The following is a 21893-nucleotide window of genomic DNA, read 5'->3' on the forward strand; positions in this document are numbered from 1 at the left end:
GGAAAGCGCCCGGAAAACACACACAGCTAACAGGAACAGGGGTGCGGGCAAGCAGCGACTGGGCAGTACGGCAGAGGAGAGCGTGGCCTCAGGAGCCCACGGACCTGACATCAAGTCCTCGTGATGCCACTTGGACAAAGACGAACACTCTGAACTCCAGGGTCCTTGTCTGTAGAGTAGGGCTGTGAGTAATTACTTCTAGGGTTCCTGTTAGGAACACCTTAACCAAATTCAATAAATACACTTTCCCTCTTGTGCCCACTAATGGTAAGGCTGGCCTAGCCCAGTACTAACCACCCAGAAGTGTTTAAGGAAACACTTATCTCTGCTTTAGGCAAGTAAAAAATATTCTAACTTCCCCTGCCATTGCAAGGAGGTGAAGAGGATGGCTTCCTACTGAATTCAAACACACAAACCATGCTAATACAAAGTGCACGCCTCCAAAAAAGAAAAGAGCGATTATGTGAAACCTACTGCAGAGAACCATTCATGCAGGTGGCTGGTGAGAGATCAAGACAGATTTTATGAAAGGCATGTCTATAATCCCACTACTTGGGAGGCTGAGGCAGAAGGATTGCAGGTTTGAGGCCAGCCTCAACAACTTAGCAAGATCCTGTTTCAAAATCAAAATAAAATAGGGCTGGGGTATAGCTCAGAGGTAGAATACCCCTGGGTTCAATCCCCGGCACCACCATGAATGATAATTTGGGGAAGGAATATACAAAATTCTGTCTTTACCTTAGCAGTAAGAAAAACATTGAAGTGTTCATTGAAAGAGAGCACAGGATGATCCGTGATTCTTTTTAGGAATTTATCCAAAGCTTTTCTTCTGGTCTCCACAAACTCTTCTGAAAAACGATCCACGACACCTTTTACCACAAACTTTTCAGGAAGTGGCTATGGAAACATGGAGAAAAATATCACAGTGAATGGTGAGACGGTGTAAGGAAAAACCACCAGGCTAGCAAATAACTCCTACTGCCCATCAGTCCAAGTGCACTGCAGAAGTGCTCAGATTTTTCTGTAATCACCAGTATAAAGATTTCTGGAAAATATAGATGGAGAGAATCACAACTGCCCTGTTAACTGTGTAATGCAGGGAATACAACACTATATCACAGCCCCTGAAATATAGCGAGGTCAACACTTATCTAGTAAATGGAATACTACGGTCAGCTTTACACTGCTCATGCACAGATGGTGTCATGGGAAAGCTGCAACAAGATAAAAAGATACTCTAAGGAAAGAAGACAGGCAACCCTGACCACACACCAAAATAACACCTAAATATCTTAAGATTCTACACCCACACCAAAGGGTAAAAGAATTTAGTGAGTATCCCAGCGTGGTGGCGCACACTTGTAATCCCCGCGCTTGGGAGGCTGAGACAGGAGGATCGCACAGGTTCGAAGCCAGCCTCAGCTATTTAGCGAGGCCCTCAGCAACTTAGTGAGACCCTGTTTCCAAATAAAGTATAAAATAGGGTTGTGGGTATAGCCCAGAGGTAGAAAAGCCTCTGGGTTCCACCCCCAGTACCATAAAATAAAATAAAATAAAATAAAATAAAATAAAATAAAATAAACTTAGTGAATGAAGAAATAAGTATCCAAACGCACATACCTGAAAATAATTTTGCCAAGACAGCATTTTTTGTTCTAGGTTTACACTCAAAATGTAATTTCTTTCACTCTCCTTCTGAAATTTCCCTATCATACTTTAGTCCGATGCGACGGGCAACTTAAAACTATGCCCACCAAGGGATCTTTGAGCTTTAATCTACTTCCATAGAATCCTGTACCAATGATCTGATTAAAGGTCTTCTTCCTTACTACTACCACACGGGGAAATATAACTGCTATGCACAATTTTTGAATGTTTGAGTTTGGAAAAGTTAAAAAGAGAATTTGTGCTTAAAAGAATGAGCAAGTTATCTGATAGATACTTCTCCCAAGAAGATACATAGTGGGCAAAGAGCACATGAAAAACTGTTCACCGTCACCATGAGATACCACTTGCTATCCAACAGGATAGGGAATGCTCTGTTGGAGAGCATTTGCTTCCCACATGCAAAGCCCTGGGTTCACTATAAAAAAAAGTGTTGATGAAGACGGAAGAAATTAGAACCCTTCCACATAACCGACCATGTGACGACTCGCCCACCTCCTCTCCTAACCGTGCACACGTGGCTGGTATACAGCTTTCTGGCACCACGCCAATAGCGAAGACTCAGGTATATGTCTCTTGGGGGCATACGCAAGTCTCTCTAGAGAATAAACCACAACGAGGATGGCCACGTCAAGGAGCGTGTGCTTTCTTAGTTCTATCCAGACAATCATATGCTTTTTCCTTAATATGGTCAGTGGTTAATTCACATACGTTTCTAATGCTAAACCCATCTGGCAGTTCAAGTTCAAAGTGGGAGATTAAATATAAACACTTAAGTCTGAAATATCCTCAAACCCCATAAAATGGCAACCAAGAGTTTTTTTGTTTTGGGAGTGTGTGTGTGTGTGTGTGTGTGTGTGTGTGTGTGTGTGTGGTAATGGGGATGGAACCCGAGGACATCCTACCTCCCAGCCCTATTTTTTATTCTTTATTTTGAAACAGGGTCTCACTGAGTTGCAAAGGGTCTCACTAAGTAGCTGAGGCTGTCCACAAACTGATCCTTCTGGCTGAGCCTCTCAAATGCTGGGATTACAAGTGTGCACCACCATGCCAGGCTAAGAGGTTTTTCTTTTTTTTTCTTTAAAGTTATAAGCCCTTGAAGACAAAAATAAGTAAGTAAGTAAGTAAGTAAGTAAGTAAGTAAGGAAGGAAGGAAGGAAGGAAGGAAGGACGGACGGACGGACGGACGGACAGACTGGTGGACTTAGCCAATCCCCAAAGTAAAATAGAATGACACTTGGAATGGAAAAGCCAAGATGTACCTTAGCTGTAAAACTCAGAACTATGAAAAGATTTACAGCTTGGTAACACCAGAAGCCCTGGAAATGAAGAGCTGGGGAACGAGGGACTGGACGCCTTGACTGGAAAGAGCTTTAGAGGCCCGTGTGTTCCCATCTCAAGTGTGAAGACTCCGCTGCCTTGCTTCCTGACTCATCTTCTACCTCTGCCGCCTACGAGTTGGCCAAACTCTATAACATCTTGGCACCTGTTTCCTCATCTATAAACAAAAGTCCAGGTGACCAAAGCACCAACCTTAAAGGGTGGTGTTGTAAGGATTAAATTAGTTAACATGCTGAAACATGCTTTGAATGATTCCCACCACAGAGAAACACTTCCTAAAGTCTGGATGATTTTATTGTAGCAGGAACAGTAGCTTCAGGGACACCCAGTGTACATTAAACATGTTTCAAAATAAAATATGGCTGGGGGTGTGCCTGGAAGGTAGAATGCCTCTGGGTTCAATCCCAAGAACCACAAAAATGAAAAAAGAAAAGGAAGGAAGGGAGGGAGGGAGGGAGGAAGGATGGAGGGAAGGAAGGAAGGAAATCAGGCATGGCTGTCCTGTAGGCTAACTGCTTCATTCTGGTCAGTTCTTCTCCCACTTCCTTAGGCAGCCACTCTAATTCCCCAACTTTTCATTCTAAGCAGATCGCCATCTCTCTGAAGCAGGAAGCAGGTGTCAGAGCATCACATGGAAATGTCACTTCTCCATAGACACCCCTCTACTGGACGCCTCCCTCGCCCCACTCCTCAGGTCCCCGTGGACAGCATGGCCTTCCACACTGCTGAAACGTGTTTCATCTGTGTCCCTGAAGCATGAGTTCACTGAGATACACCTGCCAGCAACTAATTATACCTCTCCTCTCTGTATCTTCAGTATCTCCTGCTCATCCAGTCTCAGTCTTAAGAGCCTACAAAAATACGGTCAGTTCTCTACCTGAAAAAACAAACAAACAAAAAATCCAACCACCCCTCGACCATGCATCTTCTCCACTCTCCTTCCTGTCTTTTTATGTTTTTTAAAAGAACCACTTGACATTCACTCTTCCCACTCATCTCTCAACCCCCAGGCTTCCTCCCACCACAAAGCAAAACTGGCTTCAGTACTGCCTTCAACACCACATCTCTCTGCCCCGTCCCCACCCCGTGCAAAACTGCTCTTTCGGATGACTACCATGACGTTCTAACTACCAAACCTAAATACCAAACTTCTGTTCTTAAGCCACGAGTGTGTTCACCGAAGTCTCACTTACTTCTGCTGAATAGGAAGGGGACCTCATGAGCTAGTAAGTGGTTCGGGGGCCTCATTTCCCCAACAGATGACTCCTGAAATAGTTGCCCATTCTTCAGATTTAATACACTGAATGTATACTTAATGAGCGTACTATTTAAAGAAACCCTACGGTGAATCCTTCTGCAAACAGAACAATGCTCCTGTAATAAGCATTATTATTCCCAAGCATATATGGCTTTGGAAACTTGTTTCTTCTGCCCTTAATGGGACACACCAGCTCTCAGCCTCGCAGTTATTTTCCAGGTTGTTTCACCCACAAGAATCTGGGTTGCTGATGAAATCAAGTGCATGCATAACCTGTATGTGAGACTGTGAAGAGCTCAGCGCAGCTCTAAGCACACAGCTGATGCCCAACGAGTACTAGGTTATTCTTTATTACTTTGCAAACATTGAGAACAGAAGCAGAAAGGAGAATAGAATATAGAGTAGAAATTTCATCTATCTTTTAGGCCAAGATGTTTTCAAAATTACTCTGGGATACCACTTCACAACTACCAGGATGGTTATTTAAAAAATAGAAAATACATGTTGGCAAATATATTTTTTTAAAAAAACTAGATCCTCGCACATTGCTGGTGGGAATACAAAATGGTACAGCCACCGTGGAAAACATTTGGACAGTTCCTCAAAAAATTAAACATAGAACTGCCATATGATCCGGCAATTCCATTTTACAGTATATAGCCAAGATAACAAGCAGCAAGTGTTCAAACAAAATCTTGTATATAACGAATGTGCATAGCAGCATTATTCGTAATAGTTGAGCTAGGGAAGGGGGTACAGGGAGTGATTGTCTAATGTGACTGGGATCGTTTTTTGGGGTGATGAAAATATTCTAGATTAAATAGTGGTGATGGTTGTGCAACATTATAAATGTACTTAAAGCCATTAAACTATACATTTTTAAATGACTAACATGGTGAATTTTATGTTATACAAATCATTCATTCACTTATTTTTCTGATTCTGGGGACTGAATCAAGGGACATTCTCCCTCTGAGCTACACCTCTAGCCCTATTTTATTTTGAAACAGGATCTTGGTAAGTTACTGAGCACTGGCCTTGAACCTATAGTCCTCTTGTTTCAGCATCCCCAAAGTACTGGGATTATAGGGCTGTGCCATCTGGACACCTGGCTTACCTCCATTTGTTACTGTGTTGGTGGAAGCAGACATCAGAGAGAGGAGACGATGCTACAGTGCTGGCTTGAACACAGAAAGAGGCCACAAGCCAAGCAATGCCGGTAGCCCCTAAGAGCTGGAAACGGCAAGTGCACAAATTCTCCCTGGAGACTCGAGAAGGAACGCAGCCCGGGCCTGCACCTTGAGACTGATTTTGAACTTTTTACCTACAGAGTGTTAGCTAAATAAATATCTATTGTTTAAGCCACTTGTTCAAAATATCACTTGGGATGGGGGCAAGACAGTGAATAGAAATGAAACGAGACGGGTGATACAGCAGTGAGCTGCACAGTGGGGTCTGTTATGCCCTCTCTCACTACTTGCATATATTTGTTCTTTTCCCCGATGAAAAGAACCAATTTGTTGTTGTTGTTTCTTCTGTTTTATTTTTTGCTTTTGGTGCTGAGAATCGAACCCAGAGGCATTCTATCTCTGAATTAAACCCACCCCCACACACACACTTTTTGCAGTACTGGGATGAAACCCAGGGCATTGTATCTCCCAGCTACATCCCCAGCCCTATTGTTTAGTCTCTTTATTTTTGAAACCAGGTCTGACTGAGTTGCAAAGGGCCTCACTAAGTAGCTGAGGCTGTCCGCAACCCATGATCCTCTGGTCTCTGCCTCCCAAATGCTGGGATTACAAGTGCCACCACACCTGGCTCCCTTTTTTTTATTTTGAAAGAGGGTTTCATTAAGCTACCATGTGCTGGCTTTGAACCTGCAATTTGACTGCCTCGGCCTCCCAAGACCAGGATTACAGGTATGTGCCACACTTCCTAATGAAAACTTCTTAAAAAAAACTATGTGAATAAATCAGGCATGGTAGCACATACCTGTAATCCCAGGAGGAATGCCAGTTTGAAAACAGCCTCAGCAATTTAGTAAAGCTTTCAACTTATTTTATTTTTACTTAAAAAAGAAAATAGGACTGAGGTTATAGCTTGGAAATAGAATGCCTCTGGGTTCAATCCCCAGTAACACACACACACACACACACACACACACACGCACGCACGCACACACACGCACATGCACATGCACACACACATGCACACACATACACACATGCACACACATACACACATGCGCACACACACGTGCGCACGCACACGCACACTCACACACACACACACACACACATCAGGTGTGGTGGTGTACACTTGCAATCCCAGTACTTGGGAGACAAAGAGGAGGATCGCAGGTTCACATCCAGCCTCAGGTACTTAATGAGACACTGCAATTTAGCAAGACCCTGTTTCAAAAATAAAGACTAAAGCCGGGCGTGGTGGCGCACGCTTGTAATCCCTGCGCTTGGGAGGCGGAGACAGGAGGATCACGCTGGTTCGAAGCCAGCCTCGCTGGCTTAAGAGACTCTGTTTCCACATAAAAATGTTAAAAAATAGGTCTGGGAGTGTAGCCCGTGGGAGTGTATCCCGGAGGTAGAAGGGCTTCCAGGAACCCCAGTACCACCAAAAAAAAAAAAAAAAAGACTAAAAAATAAGGATTGGGGTGTATCAGGAAATTTGACACAGGGGGGGGGTCACAATTTTGAGGCCAGCCAGGCCAGACACTTGTAATCCCCACGCTTGGGAGGCCAAGGCAGGAGGATCACGCAGGTTCGAAGCCAGCCATGCTGGCTTAAGAGACCCTGTTTCCAAATAAAAATATAAAAATAGGTCTGGGAGTGTAGCCCAGAGGTAGAAGGGCTTCCAGGAACCCCAGTACCACCAAAAAAAAAAAAAAAAATTGAGGCCAGCCTGGACAATTTAGCAAGACCCTGTCTCAAAGATAAAAAAAAAAAAAATTAAAAGGGCTGGGAGCTGGGTGTGGTGGCACACACTTGTAATCCCAGTACTTAAGGGGCTGAGACAAGAGGATCACAGGTTCGAGGATAGCCTTAATAAGAAGTGAGACTCCCGTCAACCTAGTGAGACTGTTTCAAAGTAAAAATAGAAAATAAGACTGGAGATATAGCTCAGAGGTAGAATGTCCCCAGGCTCAATCCCTAGTACTACAAAATAAAAAAATAAATAAATAAAAATAGGGCTGGTGGTGTAGCTTGGAGGTAGAATTCCCTTGAGTTCAATCTGAAGCACCAAAAGAGAAAAAAGGGAGGAGGGGTGCTGGTATGTAGGGGATGTAGTTTAGTGAAAGAATGCTTGTCTAGCAGGCATTAAATCCTGGGTTTAAAAGCCAGCACAAGAAAGGCAGAGACAGAGAGAGATAGGGAGAAAGGATAAAAGAAAGAAAAAAGAACACTGAAGGAAAAAGAGTCACAATAAAGACTTGCCAGTGGCTCCAACTATTACATAATAAAAACACAGCAAACGGCCTTAATGAGATGACAAACACACTCCACACGCTTTAGTTTCAAGATGGCATTTTAAGCACATATGGTACTTTTTTCTGCTTTAAGAATTCCAGAGGAACAAAGTAATATAAAAAGAAGATAAATCTGTCACAGCCCCATGAAACATAAAGGGTGCTGTTCTGGGCTGAAGGTGCGGCTCGGTGGTAGAAGGCGTACTTAGCATGTGCAAGGCCCTGGGTCCAATCCTCAGCTCCAAAGTGGGAGGCACTGTTCAACAGGCCAGCGTTTGTTAAGACAAAGTAGAAAAGATTGGATTGAGAGAAAATCCAATCAATATAAACCATCTTGAAATTCTACTCAGGCAAAGGAAAGGTGGGTCTAGGAAGCAGAGCGTTGGGTTTCTAGTAGAGTCCAACAGCAACTAAGTTCAGAGCCACAGGGACTGGAAACAGGGCAGGTTACGGCAGCCCTGGGGAAGGTGGCCAGAGCCACGGCTGTGCGGGGTCACTCGCAACCTCACACGGCTGCAGCGAAGCTCAGGCACAGGGGGATTTTACCTCCATGCTCTTAGCAACATAAGCAGGACTGGGAAGCTCAGTAATTCTCATAGATGACTTAGAATGGCAAAAACAAAAACCCGGAACTCATCGCCATTCCCACAAATATCCTAAATCATTCAAAAAGAAGTTTTGAAAGTGATAGCCGAGGTTTCATTCTGGGGTGACAGTAAGGTTCTAAAGCTGATTTGCTGGTTGCACAACCCTAGACATATTAAAAGCCTGTGAACTGGCTGTTTATTTAATTATGGTATTAGGGGTTGAACCCAGTGGCATTTACCTCCAACCTACACCCCCAGGGTGTTTTGGTTTTTTTTTCATGTTTTATTTTGAAATAGCTGTTGAGGCTGGCTTCAAACCATCAGTCTCAGCCTCCCAAGTTCTGAGACTATAGGCATGTGCCACCCTACCTGGCTGCAAGGTAATTTTAAATGAGTGAGTCCATCTGACAATAGTTCCAAGGGCATGTGTCCTTTGTCTACATTATAGCCCCTCGCCCCACCCTCTGAACGTCCCCTAAGTCATTTACCCGGCCTAGGAAAAAGATGAACACAAAGCTGATGCTTAATAACAAATAGAATTCTCCTGGGGCGCAAAGTGGCTGTAAAATTATTTTTGGGAGCCAGGAACGGTGGCACATGCTTGTAATCCCAGTACTTGGGAGGCTGAGAGAGGAGGACCACAAGGTCAAAGCCAGCCTCAGCAATTTAGGGAGGCTGTCAACAACTTAGTGAGACCTTGTTTCTAAATAAATAAAAAGGGCTGGGGATGTAACTCAGAGGTAGAATGCCTCTCAGTTCAATCCTGAATACCACCAAAAAATACACACACACACACACACACACACACACACACACACACACGGAGGAGAAAAAAAAAAAGATTTGTTTCAAATTTAAATCAGAGATGCAGGCCTGCATGGTGGCACATGCTTGTAATTCCAGCATTTAAGAGGCTGAAACCAGAGGACCATGGTTCGCAGACAGCCTCAGCTACTTAGTGAGGCCCTTCACAACTCAGTGAGGCCCTGTTTCAAAAAATAAAAATACTAAAAAATTGGACTGGAGGTGTAGTACAGAGGTACAATGCCCCTGGGTTCCATCCCCAGTACCACAAAAGAATAAAAAAATAAATAAATCAAAGATGCTCTCTTAAATTGCCTTTTACTTCAGCTGCATATCAAGAATTTATGAAGAAGCTGGGTGTGGTGACACACACTTGTGATCCCAGTACTTGGGAGACTGAGACAGGAGTATTTCAGGTTCGAGGTCAGCCTCAGCTACTTAGTGAGGCCCTCAGCTACTTAGACCCTGTTTCAAAATAAAGATTAACATAGGTCTGGGAGTATAGCTCAGAGGTAGAATGACCCAGGTTCCATCCCCAGTACCGCAAAAAAAAAAAAAGAATTTATGAAGAAACTTAAGTCTCTGCCTGCTTCTAAGTACCTCCCTACTCCCATTTCTACTCAGAGCATAATAAATCGTACTTAAGGATGCCCTAGATCCACTCAGGCATCCTGGAGACCTCCATCTGCTGGAGCTAGCTTCAGGGTTCAGGCAAGTGCCGCCCGGCTTCACCAGCAGGTGTCGCTCTCTAGCCTTGAGCCTCAAGCACCAAACCTCAAACCCTGTAGCTGCCAGGAGGGGGAGCAGAGGGGCTCTCTACGTGCAGACACTTCCTTCCTAGTATTACTCAGTATGGAGAGGAAGAAAAGAGTAACCGTAAAGAGAAGGAACAGAAGGAGCTCGTGCTCAGGTGACCTGGAGTGACCTCAGGTCAGGTGATGGCGGTTAATAACAGAGATACAGTGATAAGAAAGATACTTTACCTCTGTGGTTTTCTCTCCAAAACACATTGCTCCAGTCTAAACCAGGAGAAACACATCTGACAAATGTCAACTGACGGACGGCCTACAAAATACCTTGCCAGTGCGCCTCAAAACCGTCAAGGTCACAAAAAACACACGGACAGCCCAAATGTGAACTGTCACAAGTAAAGAGAACCAAGGGGGCACGACTACAAAATGTCATGTGTCGTCCTGTACGGGGACCTGGGAATGGGAAAATGACCCTACGCCAAACCACACATATCAGAATGAAGTACTCGCAGTGAATAACATTCATTGGACAATAACCGTGAAGATGACAAGCTCAGAAATGTGTCCTAGGAATGGAAAATGTTAGTGGTCTGCAAAACTTGGTGTGGAATGCACAAGCACTGTCTGCTACCTTTACAATAATTTTCTAATTCTAATATGGTTCTAAAATAAATTTTTTATTTATTGTGTGTGTGTGTGTGTGTGTGTGTGTGTGTGTGTGTGTGTGTGTGTGTATAGCAGTGGGAACTGAACCCAGGGGCATTTTACCTCTGAGCTACACCCTCAGCCCTACTTTTTTTTTTATTCTTTATTTTAAAACAGGGTCTTACTAAGTTGAGGAGGGCCTCACTAAGTAGCTAAAGCTGGCATGAACCTGCAATCCTCCTGTCTCAGCCTGAGTACTGGGATGACAAGCTTGTGCCACCATGCCTGGCAATTTTATTTCAAAATATTATTCTTGAGCTGCCAACTTTGCCATATTAAGATTCAATTTTAAGAAAAAATTCCAAGTATTTAAAAATGACTGTAAACTTTTTTTGGTGCGGTGCTATTATGTGATAGTACTAGGGACTGAACTCAGGGGCATCCTACTTCCAAGCTACACCCCCCAGTCCTATTTTATTTTTAATTTGAAACGGTCTCACTAGGTTGCTGAGTCTCACTACTTGCTGAAGCTGTCCTTGAACCTACAAGCCTTCTGTCTCAGCCTTCCAAGTACTGGGATTCCAGGTGTGTGCAACCACTCCTGGCTCAGGCACATTTTTAATTGGTCAGAAGGCAGAAAGGAAAACCTCAGGCTTGGTGAGCAGAGAAGACATGTGACAAGAAAGAAGAAAATTTCCCTGGGAAAGAATGGAGTCCCAGGGAGTCCCATCACGTCTGTCCCAGCACTAGCAACATGGCTCTTTCCACCTTGAAAACCAAGATACTGCAGTAGGTTCGTGACATATACAGCCTCTGCCAAACACAGAGGGGAAGAAGGCTGGAAGATACAGTGGTAACAGAATAACTGGTAATGCCAGGAGTTATCCAAACAAGGTTTTTGCTGACAGATAAATGACCTCTCTGAAGAGTTTTATGACTCAAGGTGCTCTGAAGCCCTCAAAATTCCAAGAAATAAATGGGGTTTAAATAGTTATTATTTCCTGAGGAGAAACTCCCGTGGAGCCAGGAGGTGGTCTAGGGAAAGGAGGGAGGGAAAAGGGAGGATCAACGAAGGAATCATTTCCATCAACCTATGGGAGAACATCAATGTCAATCTCAACACCCAGTGTGGGGAAGGTGGGGAGGACGGGGAGGGAGCCGGGGAAAGCCCACCGAGTGCAGGAGCATGTACGTCTCTACCACTGTGAACCGCATTAGGAAATGAGACTGCAATGCACCAATAAATCGATAAAAATAAAAATAAATAAATAGTTATTATTTCTACATTCTTAAAATGTTGTCAGAAATACGTAATATGTACAGTGATTTATGGGGGGGGGGGGAATTAGAGGTTGAGCCCAGGGCATTCTACCAAGCTATACCTCTAGACCTTTTTTTTGTTTTGTTTTGTTTTGAAACAGGGTCTTGTCAGGTTGCTGAGAGCCTTGCTATGTTGCTGAGGCTGTCTTTGAACCCGCAATCCTCCTGTCTCAGTCTCCCATGTACTGGAATTACAGGCATGCACCGCCATGCCCTGCTCCGTGTTTTGGCTTTTCAGGGGCTTTGGGAAGTTTTTGTTTGGGGCAGTGCCGGGTATTCGAACCCAGGGCCTCATGCAGACTAGGCAATTTATTGGTCTCTGAAATTTTATTTGCTCTGGTTCTGTAAAAACATAATGCTATAAACAGATAAATATTATGCTGCATCAATAATTGAGGTTAGGTGGTTTTTCTTGTTTGTTTTATAAATTTAAAAACTGTGGTTGAAATGAATTGTGTGCTAGATTCCTGAGTTGCCCATGTCCAAAGAAAGCCCAGCCAGCCAATCTGAGAAGGCACCATCCCTCACCCGGTGGCTGCTCTCCAAACCTCATAAACAGTGTCTACTGAGGGGGAAGGAGACACCTGGGGTACGACTTACACTTCCAAACCTCGACTTTTAAAGAGGCAGCGAGTGAAAACTAACACTCTTCATCCCTCAAATAATCAGCACAGTGAAAGTGAGAACCTATCCCACCCACCCAAGGAACTGGTGCGCTGCTCAGAAAAAAAAGCCAGAAACCAAAACCCAAAGGCGAACATACTCTGCCTGCTGTCTGACTTAACCTGACGGGTGAGTCTGGTATACAACACGCTGCCTGCGAACCGCACCCGGAGGAGCAAGGCCGAGTGAGCGTCCCGGGAGAAGGGGGCAGAGCGGTAAGGAGGCACTACCTACGGGAATGAGATGAGTGGGCTGCGACTCTTCCAGTTTGCTCCTCAACCAGTCAAAATCCTGGTATCTTCGCCGAACGGAATATTCTGGCAAGTCAAACTCCACCCGAGTGCTCTGAAAATAAGAAGAGAATGGAAAAAAATGAGCATAAGGGAATAGTCGCATATCTTGGCTGAAAGGAAGGAAAAAAAGCCCTCTTAGGATAACCACACAGGGCAGGAGCACACTTTCCTTCCCCGACCTCGCAGCCAAGTGGCACTTTACCAACACGCAACCACCGGCCTGGACGAGGCCCGGCCAGAAGCTCCAGGGGCTAGGATGAAACTGTCAGGTTTTCGGGTTTCTTGTTTTTGTTTTTCCTACGGTCAGAAAATGGAATTCAACTATCCCTCAGAATTGTTTAGAACATTTGATTCATTTCCTCCACGTTTAACTGAGAATTTCTAATTTCTTTTCACAGAATAATTCCACTTAGGGTATTGCTACCGAATCCAAATCCGTGGAAAGAAATTACATCTCCACGTTCTGCTAAGTATGCTGACAAGCTCTGTCAAAGGCAGAGCGGAAATAAACAAAAAGGCGAGATAACGAACCATTGCTCATTTAGGAGGCAGGTTCAACGAAAATAGAAAAGGTTTTGCTTAATCTGCCATATTCTGCCAGAACCATGACCCTGAAAGTACATTGTATTTTAAAGGCATAAGAAAGTATCTAGAAGAAAATAATCACATCGTAACACAGTGCTAGCCTGGATGGTGGAGCACACCTGTAAGCCCACTATTCGGGAGGCTGAGACAAGAAGATCCCAGGTTGGAGGCTAGCGTGTAACTTAGTGAGACCTTGTTTCAAAATAAAAAACAAAACAAGGCTGTGGTTTAGCTAGGTACTAGAACACACTAGTAAAAAGCATACACAAACACAATGTAATGGAGAAAAATATTAATAACTTTATCCCCTTTTTTGCAGTACTAGGGATGGAACCCAAGAGCATTCTACCTCCAAGCTACACCCCCAGCTCTATTTTTTATTTTTTATTTTGAAACAGGGTCTCACTGAGTTTCAAAGGGCCTCACTAAGTCATAGCTGAGGCTGTCTGCAAACCGAGATCCTCCTGTCTCAGCCTCCCAAATGCTGGGATTACAAGTGTGCGCCACCACACCCTGCTTACTTTATCCCCTTTCTGAAATGTGATTGCAGCACTTTTAATAATCAAGCTACTGTTAAACAAAATTAAGCTGACTTATACCAAAACAAGAATTTTGCTTATTAATTAAAATCTTGTCTCAAATAACGCCACTTTTTCTGTAGGAGGGTCCAAATGGTGACTAATCTCTGGAGGTAAAGTACAAGATAAAAATGATTCACACTACATTTTATAAATTCACTCTTTCTAGCCAAAAGTCTGTTTTAATACAAGACACCAAGAAAATTTCAAAAACACATATGGAAGAGTCATCCACCACAGAAAAAGCTGTGAAAGCTTTGGAGTTGAAAATTACGATCTCATCCTCCCCAGAAACTGTGCTCACAGTCCAAGCAAGGCAGTGAGGGCTCCAGCTTGGACTGACCCCCAACTAACTCTTTCTGCCTCATCTCTCCTTGTCAAAGCCCCATCCACGCACCACACAAACCCGTGAAACCCAACCTCACCCCAGGGAGAGCCACTCAGCTTAGCTATTTGTAAGTTTTTAGAAGACTCCCCAAAGGAACTGGAATTGCAGGACTGGGGCAGGGGGAGGAAGAAAATGTTTAAATCCAAAGAACAAGTGCTGCTGATGGCTTTTCAGGCACAGCATGATAGAAACGTGGGGGACAGGCTGCCTGAGTCCCCGAGGGGCACCTGGGAAGAACTCTACTGCATTGTCCCAGCACCACACCAGGTCTCTCAGATGCCAGCAAGCCTCCGCAAGCCTCCGCAAGCCTCAGTTTCCCCCACAATAAGGAGAGACCTGAGAACTAAAAAGGGCATTCTTTAAGACCTCTCCCAGTCCACAGGCTCCAGCAGAGGACCCACTGAGAGCTGCAAATTTCAGTCATGAAAGGTGGATTCTGGAAGATGACCTGGACTGAAGGCAGCTCCCCCTGCCCTCTTAAATGTTACGTGATCACCTGACCATTTCGCTCTCTTAGGCTTTTCAAACTCATTCCATAAATTATAGTTTCTATAACATTTCTACTCTAACTCTGAAATTAATACATGGTAATTACAAGATGTAACATGATAAAACACAACTTTCAGCCGGGTGTGGTGGTGCACGCTCGTAATCCCAGTACTTGGGAGGCTGAGACAGGAGGATCTGGGTTTGCGGTCAGCCTTGGCTAAGTTAGAGAGGCCTTCTGCAACTTCTCAAGACCCTGTTTCAAAATAAAGAATTAAAAAAAATAGGGGTGAGGGTGTAATTCGGAGGTAGAATGCCCCTGGGTCCAATCCCCACTACCAAAACAAAACCCACAACTTTATTTTGGGGCAACCAATTTCACATCCGGGAAACTGCCCCCCCTTCTACTTCTATTTACTCAGGCTAAATATACTATTTTTTCTTTCTAATTTGTTTTTGTGGTACTGGAGACTAAATCCAAGGTCATCCTTCCTCCAAGCTACACCCCCAGCCTTATTTTTCGTCCTTTATTTCAAAACAGAATCTCAATAAGTTATGAGGGCCTCACTAAGTAGCTGAGGCTGGCCGTGAACCTGGGATCCTCCTGTCTCAGCGTCCTCAAGTACTGGGATCATAGGACTGTGCCGTCACACCTAATTTATATGTTTCATTAACTTCAGAAAAGGATAGCAAAAAGTTTTAAAAAAGAACCATAATCCTCTAAATTAAAATTAATACCAAGGTTTATATCTTCCCATATTTTTCTATTCATATTCATCCAGTTAAGTCATTTTCTGTCAGTTAAGTCATTTTCTTTTTTTTTTTTTTTTTTTTTTTTTTTTTTGGTGGTACTGGGGTTCCTGGAAGCCCTTCTACCTCCGGGCTACACTCCCAGACCTATTTTTACATTTTCATTTTTGAAAACAGGGTCTCCTAAGCCAGCGCGTGCAGCTGGCTTCGAACCTGCGCGATCCTCCTGTCTCCGCCTCCCAAGCGCAGGGGATTACAAGCGTGTGCCACCACGCCTGGCAGTTAAGTCATTTTCTGACTCACTTTACTACCTCTTGGACATGTTTCTATGTTAGTAAATTCAGGTCTACATAAACATTGTTAACACATACAAGCTGGGTATGGTGGCGCACACCTGTAATCCCATACTTGGGAGGCTGAGATAGGAGTATCGCAGGTTTTAAGGACAGCCTCAGTAAGTAATGTGACTCTAACCAACCTAGCAAGACCCTGTTTTGAAATTATCAATAAAATAGGGCTGGGGGGTGTAGCTCAGAGGTAGAATGCCTCTTGGCTCGATCCCCAGTAACACACATACACACACACACACACACACACACACACACACACACACACACACAGAGTTTCATTGAATGGCTAGACTATAATTAAATCTCAACTTGTCTCCAATTTTTCAACCAATAAGCAATGTTTATTGATTGGGCACGATGGTGCACATCTATAATCTCAGTACTTGGGTGGCTGACAGGAGGATCATAGCTTAGAAGCAAACCTCAGTAACTTAATGAGTCTCTCAGAAACTTCGTGAGACCTTTTTTCCAGATAAAAAATAAAATGGGGCTGGGGCACAGCCCGGAGGTAGAATGCCCCTGGGTTGCATCCCCATTCCATTTTTAACTAACAAACTGCTTCCAAAAATAAAGCAATTTCTAAGCCCAGTGTGGCGGCACATGCTTGTAATCCCGGTACTCGGGAGGCTGAGACAGGAGGATCACAGGTTCGTGGCCAGCCTCAGTAGTTTATGAGGCCATCTGCAGCTTAATGAGACCCTGTTTCAAAATAAAGAACAAAAAAAAAAAAATTGGGCTGGGGATGGAATTCAGAGGTAGAATGCTGTGGGCTCAAGGTCCAGTACCACAAAAAATAATAATAGTAATATAAAATAAAAATTAAAAAGCAATTTTTATTCTTACCACAAATTCTCAGGAACTAATTATCTTTGATGGTTATATCTCTGAAAAGTAACATATCACCTTTCTTTGATTTCTCTTTCTTTAATGACTATAAGCCTGAAAATCCTTTCAAATGTTTGTTGGTCTACTTTTTTTTTCTTTTGTCAAGATTCTCATTCATTTTCTCTCTCTCTCTCTCTCTCTCTCTCTCTCTCTCTCTCTCTCTCTCTCAGGTACTAGGGATGGAACCCCGAGGCATTCTGCTACACCCTCAGCCCTATTTTTTATTCTTTATTTTGAAACAGGGTTTCACTGAGTTGCAAAGGGCCTCACTAAATAGCTGAGGCTGGCCATGAACCACGATCCTCTGGTCTCAGCCTCCAAAATGCTGGGATTACAAGCATGTGCCATCATGCCTGGCTTCTCTTTTTTTTAATTGTGAGACTAAATGGTTTCTGATACTGAATTTTCAGTTGCATGAGCAATTTCATCCTACCACCCCTTTTTGGTATAGGGGAGTGTACTGTGGGTTGAACCCAGGGCCACTCTACCTCAAAGCTATACATCTCAGTACATCCCAGAGTCTGGCCTATAACCTGCAATCCTCCTGTCTCCGCCGACCAAGTACTGGGATGAAAGGCATGTGCCACCATGCCCAGCTTTTTTTCCTTTGAGGTAGCTGCTGTGGTGTCATCAATCAGAAGGCCACCCCCACTGCAAGCTTGTAAGCACATTCACCTGCAACCTCTGTTTATGGTTTTCTTTTATACTTATGTGTTTAGGCACTGTTATTATACTGCTAGGAATTTACCATTGGAAAATAATTTTTCTTTTGGTACTGGGGATGGAACTCCAGGGACATTCTCCCTCCGAATGGGCATGCTACACCTCTAGCCCTATTTTTAATTTTTCATTTTGAAACAGGGTCTCACTGAATTGCAAAGGGCCTCACTAAGTAGATAAGGCTGTCCTCAAACCACAATCCTCCTGTCTCAGCCTCCCAAATGCTGGGATTATAAGCATGCATCACCATGACTGGCAGAAAATGAGCAGGCACCTGTAGTCCTAGCTCCTCAGGAGGCCAGGGCAGGAGGATTGCATGAGCCCAGGAATTCAAGACCAGTCAGGGCAACATAGCAAGACTATGACAGACAGACAAAAACTTGTCAGGGATACTCGATAGGACCAAAGAAGAATCCACAGAGGGTGCCAGTGCTCAGCCTCCAGCACTGTAAACATGAGTATTCTTCATGCAGACATTTTTCTTTAGTTACCTATTCTTAGACCTCATCTCAAAATAAAAACCAGCAAATATAATTGTATAATGAGCTACATTACAATATTAATAACAAAGGAATCAAAGCAACCTAAATGTTCAACAAGAAAAAATTATGGCATATTTATTCTGTGGTTGTCAGTAGTTACGTCTATAAGATATTTTTAATGACAAAAAATGCTTCAGTAGTGTGTGTGTGTGTGTGTGTGTGTGTGTGTGTGTGTGTGTTACTGGGGATTAAACCTAAGGACCTTCTATCCACCTCTGAGCTACACCCCCAGCCCTATTTCTTTTTTTTCTTTTCTTTTTCTTTCCTTCTTTCTTTCTTTTCTTTTCTTTTCTTTTTTTTTCTTTCTTTTTTTTTTTTGTGGTACTGAGGGTGGAACCCAGGCCCACTTCAAACCCTTCCCTCGCCCTGAGTGGAAGACCTCATCATTTATTCCCAGAGAAAACTGCAGCTATCTACAAAGAACCCCTCAACTTCCTGCCATGAAAAGAACTTCCCTTCTTTTTCCAGAAACAATGTGAAGTGTGCCTCCCCGGCTGGCAGCCAGGCCTCCACTTGTGCTCTGAATACTTTCTCTTTGTACCTCCCGGAGTTCCCATCCTACTCTCCAATATCCAGCCTAATGTCCCTCTCTCTACTCAAGCTGCCCACTTGGAACTGAAGTTTCCTTCATTCTTTAAAAAGCACACACACAAGCCAGGCGTGGTAGCACACACCTATAATCTCAGGATTTGGTAGGCCGAGACAGGAAGACCGAAGCTTTGAGATCAGCCTCAACAACTTAGCCAGGCCCTCAACAACATGGTAAGACCCTGTTTCAAAATAAAAAATCAATGCCGAGCATGGTGACACATGCTTGTAATTCCCGTGCTTGGGAGGCAGAGACAGGCAGATCGCGCAGGTTTGAAGCCAGCCTTGCTGGCTTAAGACACCCTGTTTCCAAATAAAAAATATAAAAATAGGTCTGGGAGTGTATCCCGGAGGTAGAAGAGTTCCATCCCTAGAACCACCAAAAGATAAATAAATAAATAAATAAATAAATAAATAAATAAATAAATAAATAAATAGGACTGGGGGATATAACTCAGAAGTATAATGTCCCTGGATTTAATCCCCAGTACAAACACACACACACACACACACACACACACACACACACACACACAGCCTCTCCCACCTCGAGTCCACACTTCACCCCTACTCTAGCTACTGCTCTTGCTCTGTGCTTTATTCTTGCTTCACCGCCACACTACCAACATTCATCTCGTCTCTTGCTTACATCTCCTTCACTCTAACCCACTCTGGACCGGGTGTTGCCTCACCACACCAATGAAACTGCTCTTACCACGGGCATCCGTGACCTCATCTTTAAATCTAACATCCACTTTGTGATCCTTACATACACCCTGAACTCTGGGCGGCATTTGTATTCTCCTGTCCACTGAGCCATCTGAAAAGACGAGCTAGTCAGAGGACAAGAGCTGGTGATGACTGTCAGGCTGACGGAGTTAAAAAGTAAGTTTCTAAGGAATTAAAAACCTTCTGTGTTTCCACAATCTCAAGTCTACTTCTACAACAACCGTTTCAACAGCTGGGCCATCTTATCGGTGCCCGTGCTGGGTGAGAGCCATCCTACTCTGGTAAAGCATGTCCTCCGGGACTGTAGAACACAGTGATTTAGGGAATGAACTCTGGAACCAGACACTCAAGCTCTCGTCCCACCACATATTAGTAACATGTCTTTCAGCAATTTCCTTAATGTCTCTTGTGTCTCAATTTAATTTGTAAAGTAAGAACAGTACCAGTATTTATTGCACTGAGTACAGAAATTTATAAAACACTTAAAGAACTTAGCACAAAATAAACGATGGTATAACCATCCAAAAGAATGCCACTGTAGTCTTATAAACAATGGCATGGACATTTGCTTGCTGGTACGTACTAACAAAAAAAGATACCTGCAATGTCTTAAAGTGACTTGGTCACATTCAAAATACTTGCTTTTAACCAGGCGTGGTGGCACATGCTTGTAATCCCAGCATTTAGAAGGCTGAGACTGGAGGATCGTGGACAGCCTCAGCCACTTAGGCCCTCTGTAACTTAGTGAGACCCTATTTCAAAATAAAGAATAAAAAATAGGGCAGGGGATATAGCTCAGAGGTAGAATACCCCTGGGTTCCATCCCCAGACATGCAAAAAAAAAAAAAAAAAAAAAAACACTTGCTTTTATAAAAGAATAGAGAAAAACAGTACAGATCATTATCAATCATTATCAATGATCATTCCTGGCTCCCGAGCTTATAGGGATTATTTCAATTTATTGCTTTAGCTTTTGTACATATTCTAACTTTCCTACAATGAACATATATAAAATATTTTTACATAAAATAAACAGCTTCTATTGCAAAAAAAGTATAGCACATAGAAAGTGTCCAATAATTAGCTATTATAATAATGTTACTTTCTAGGAGTCCAGAGAGGAAAAAAGCCAGGAGCTGCCTGCCCTGAGAAGACCTAGGTTGGCTTCCACCGCTGGTGGCATTGGGTGGAGCCCTCTCTGCCTGCACCAGATCTCAGCCTTAGGCTCATGTCTGCTCAGGCAAATAAAGGTCTGTACTCTGTCCAGCTACAGCCATCAGGAATCTGACTTAGGACTGGGGAGTCGAAGCCTCAAAGTAAAAAAGCAAACATTTGTACAACCTCATTCCCTAACCATCAACTTTGCCTGAGGACCTCAGTAGAAGTACAAGTCCTAGGACAGGACTACACGTGGGACCCTGTGTCCCAGTGTGCCCTCCCTTTCACCACCCCCATGCCCCTACATATCCTTTAACGCAGCTTTCAGGAAGAAGGCTCCAAATGCAGCACCAAGATAAAAAAAAAAAAAAAAAAAGCCTGGTGCTGCTTTTAGAAACAGGAAAGGCAGACAACTCTGGAACCAGAAGTGGGAAAGAAGAGATGGTAAGGAGAGAAGTCCCCAACAGGTTCATCCTGAGACGCTGGTGCTCCAGCCTCATGAATGTGGGGCGGGAACATGGAAAAACTTCAGACATTCTCTCACTTACAGAAAACCAAATAATCCCAAGAGAAGAGAAATAAGAACATGAAAGGAAGGGGTAAGGGAGGAAGGGAAAAGAAGCCGAGGAAAGACTGGTGAGGTTTTAGCAGGTGCATGGGCCCAGGACTCAGTCAACAGAAGTCCTGTGGGGTTTGCTTTCTCAGGGGAGGTGGGGGGTGGGGGGCAGGTGAGCTGCAGAGCAGGGAACTGAAACGTCCCGTCCCGCAGGCAAGCATCGCTGTGCCAGCCAGCTAGTCACCTTGTCACCTGGGCGCTTACAGCACCAATTCCAGAAAAACAGGTTTTGCATTTCACTGACTACAGGGTAAAAAGTAAGTGCACCCTGGGGGAAAAAAATAAATGAAAATAATTCCTGGAAATATGTATACCAACCCAAGACCTCTGAGGAAAAAATACACATGCAGGTGCCTGTCTAGGGTGGCGATCAGGGAAGACACATGTGAAGAGAAAGATCTTCAAGTGTGAATGAGGTGAGAAAAGACAGAGCAGTAGCTTCAAACGACTGAGAGCCAGACGGGCATGGTGGCATTCGCTCATAATCCCAGCATTCGGGAGCCTGAGACAGGAGGATCGTGGTTCACGGACAGCCTCAGCTACAACATAGTGAGGCCCTTTGCAATTCAGTGAGACCCTGTTTCAAAATAAAGAATAAAAAATAAAGCTGGAGTATGGCTTGGAGGTAGAATGTCCCTGGGTTTTATCCTCAGTACCACAAAAATAAAGAATAAAGAATAAAAATTAGGGCTGGGGGTGTAGTTCAGAG

General features: G+C 43.8%; 1 protein-coding gene across 1 annotated transcript in view; it reads right to left on the bottom strand.

Annotated features, from left to right (window-relative positions):
* Positions 1-21893, bottom strand: part of SNX30 (sorting nexin family member 30) — a gene marked incomplete at both ends in the record, with an annotated part of 117019 nt that overhangs the window by 36854 nt on the left and 58272 nt on the right. The window contains 2 exons of the mRNA XM_080709366.1: positions 739-897; positions 12751-12861. Coding sequence (XP_080565492.1) covers positions 739-897; positions 12751-12861 — 270 coding nt within the window. The remainder of the gene's footprint in view (positions 1-738; positions 898-12750; positions 12862-21893) is intronic.

The sequence above is a fragment of the Muscardinus avellanarius genome (assembly GCF_963383645.1).
Source record: "Muscardinus avellanarius genome assembly, chromosome: 13".
Classification (NCBI taxonomy): Eukaryota; Metazoa; Chordata; class Mammalia; order Rodentia; family Gliridae; genus Muscardinus; species Muscardinus avellanarius.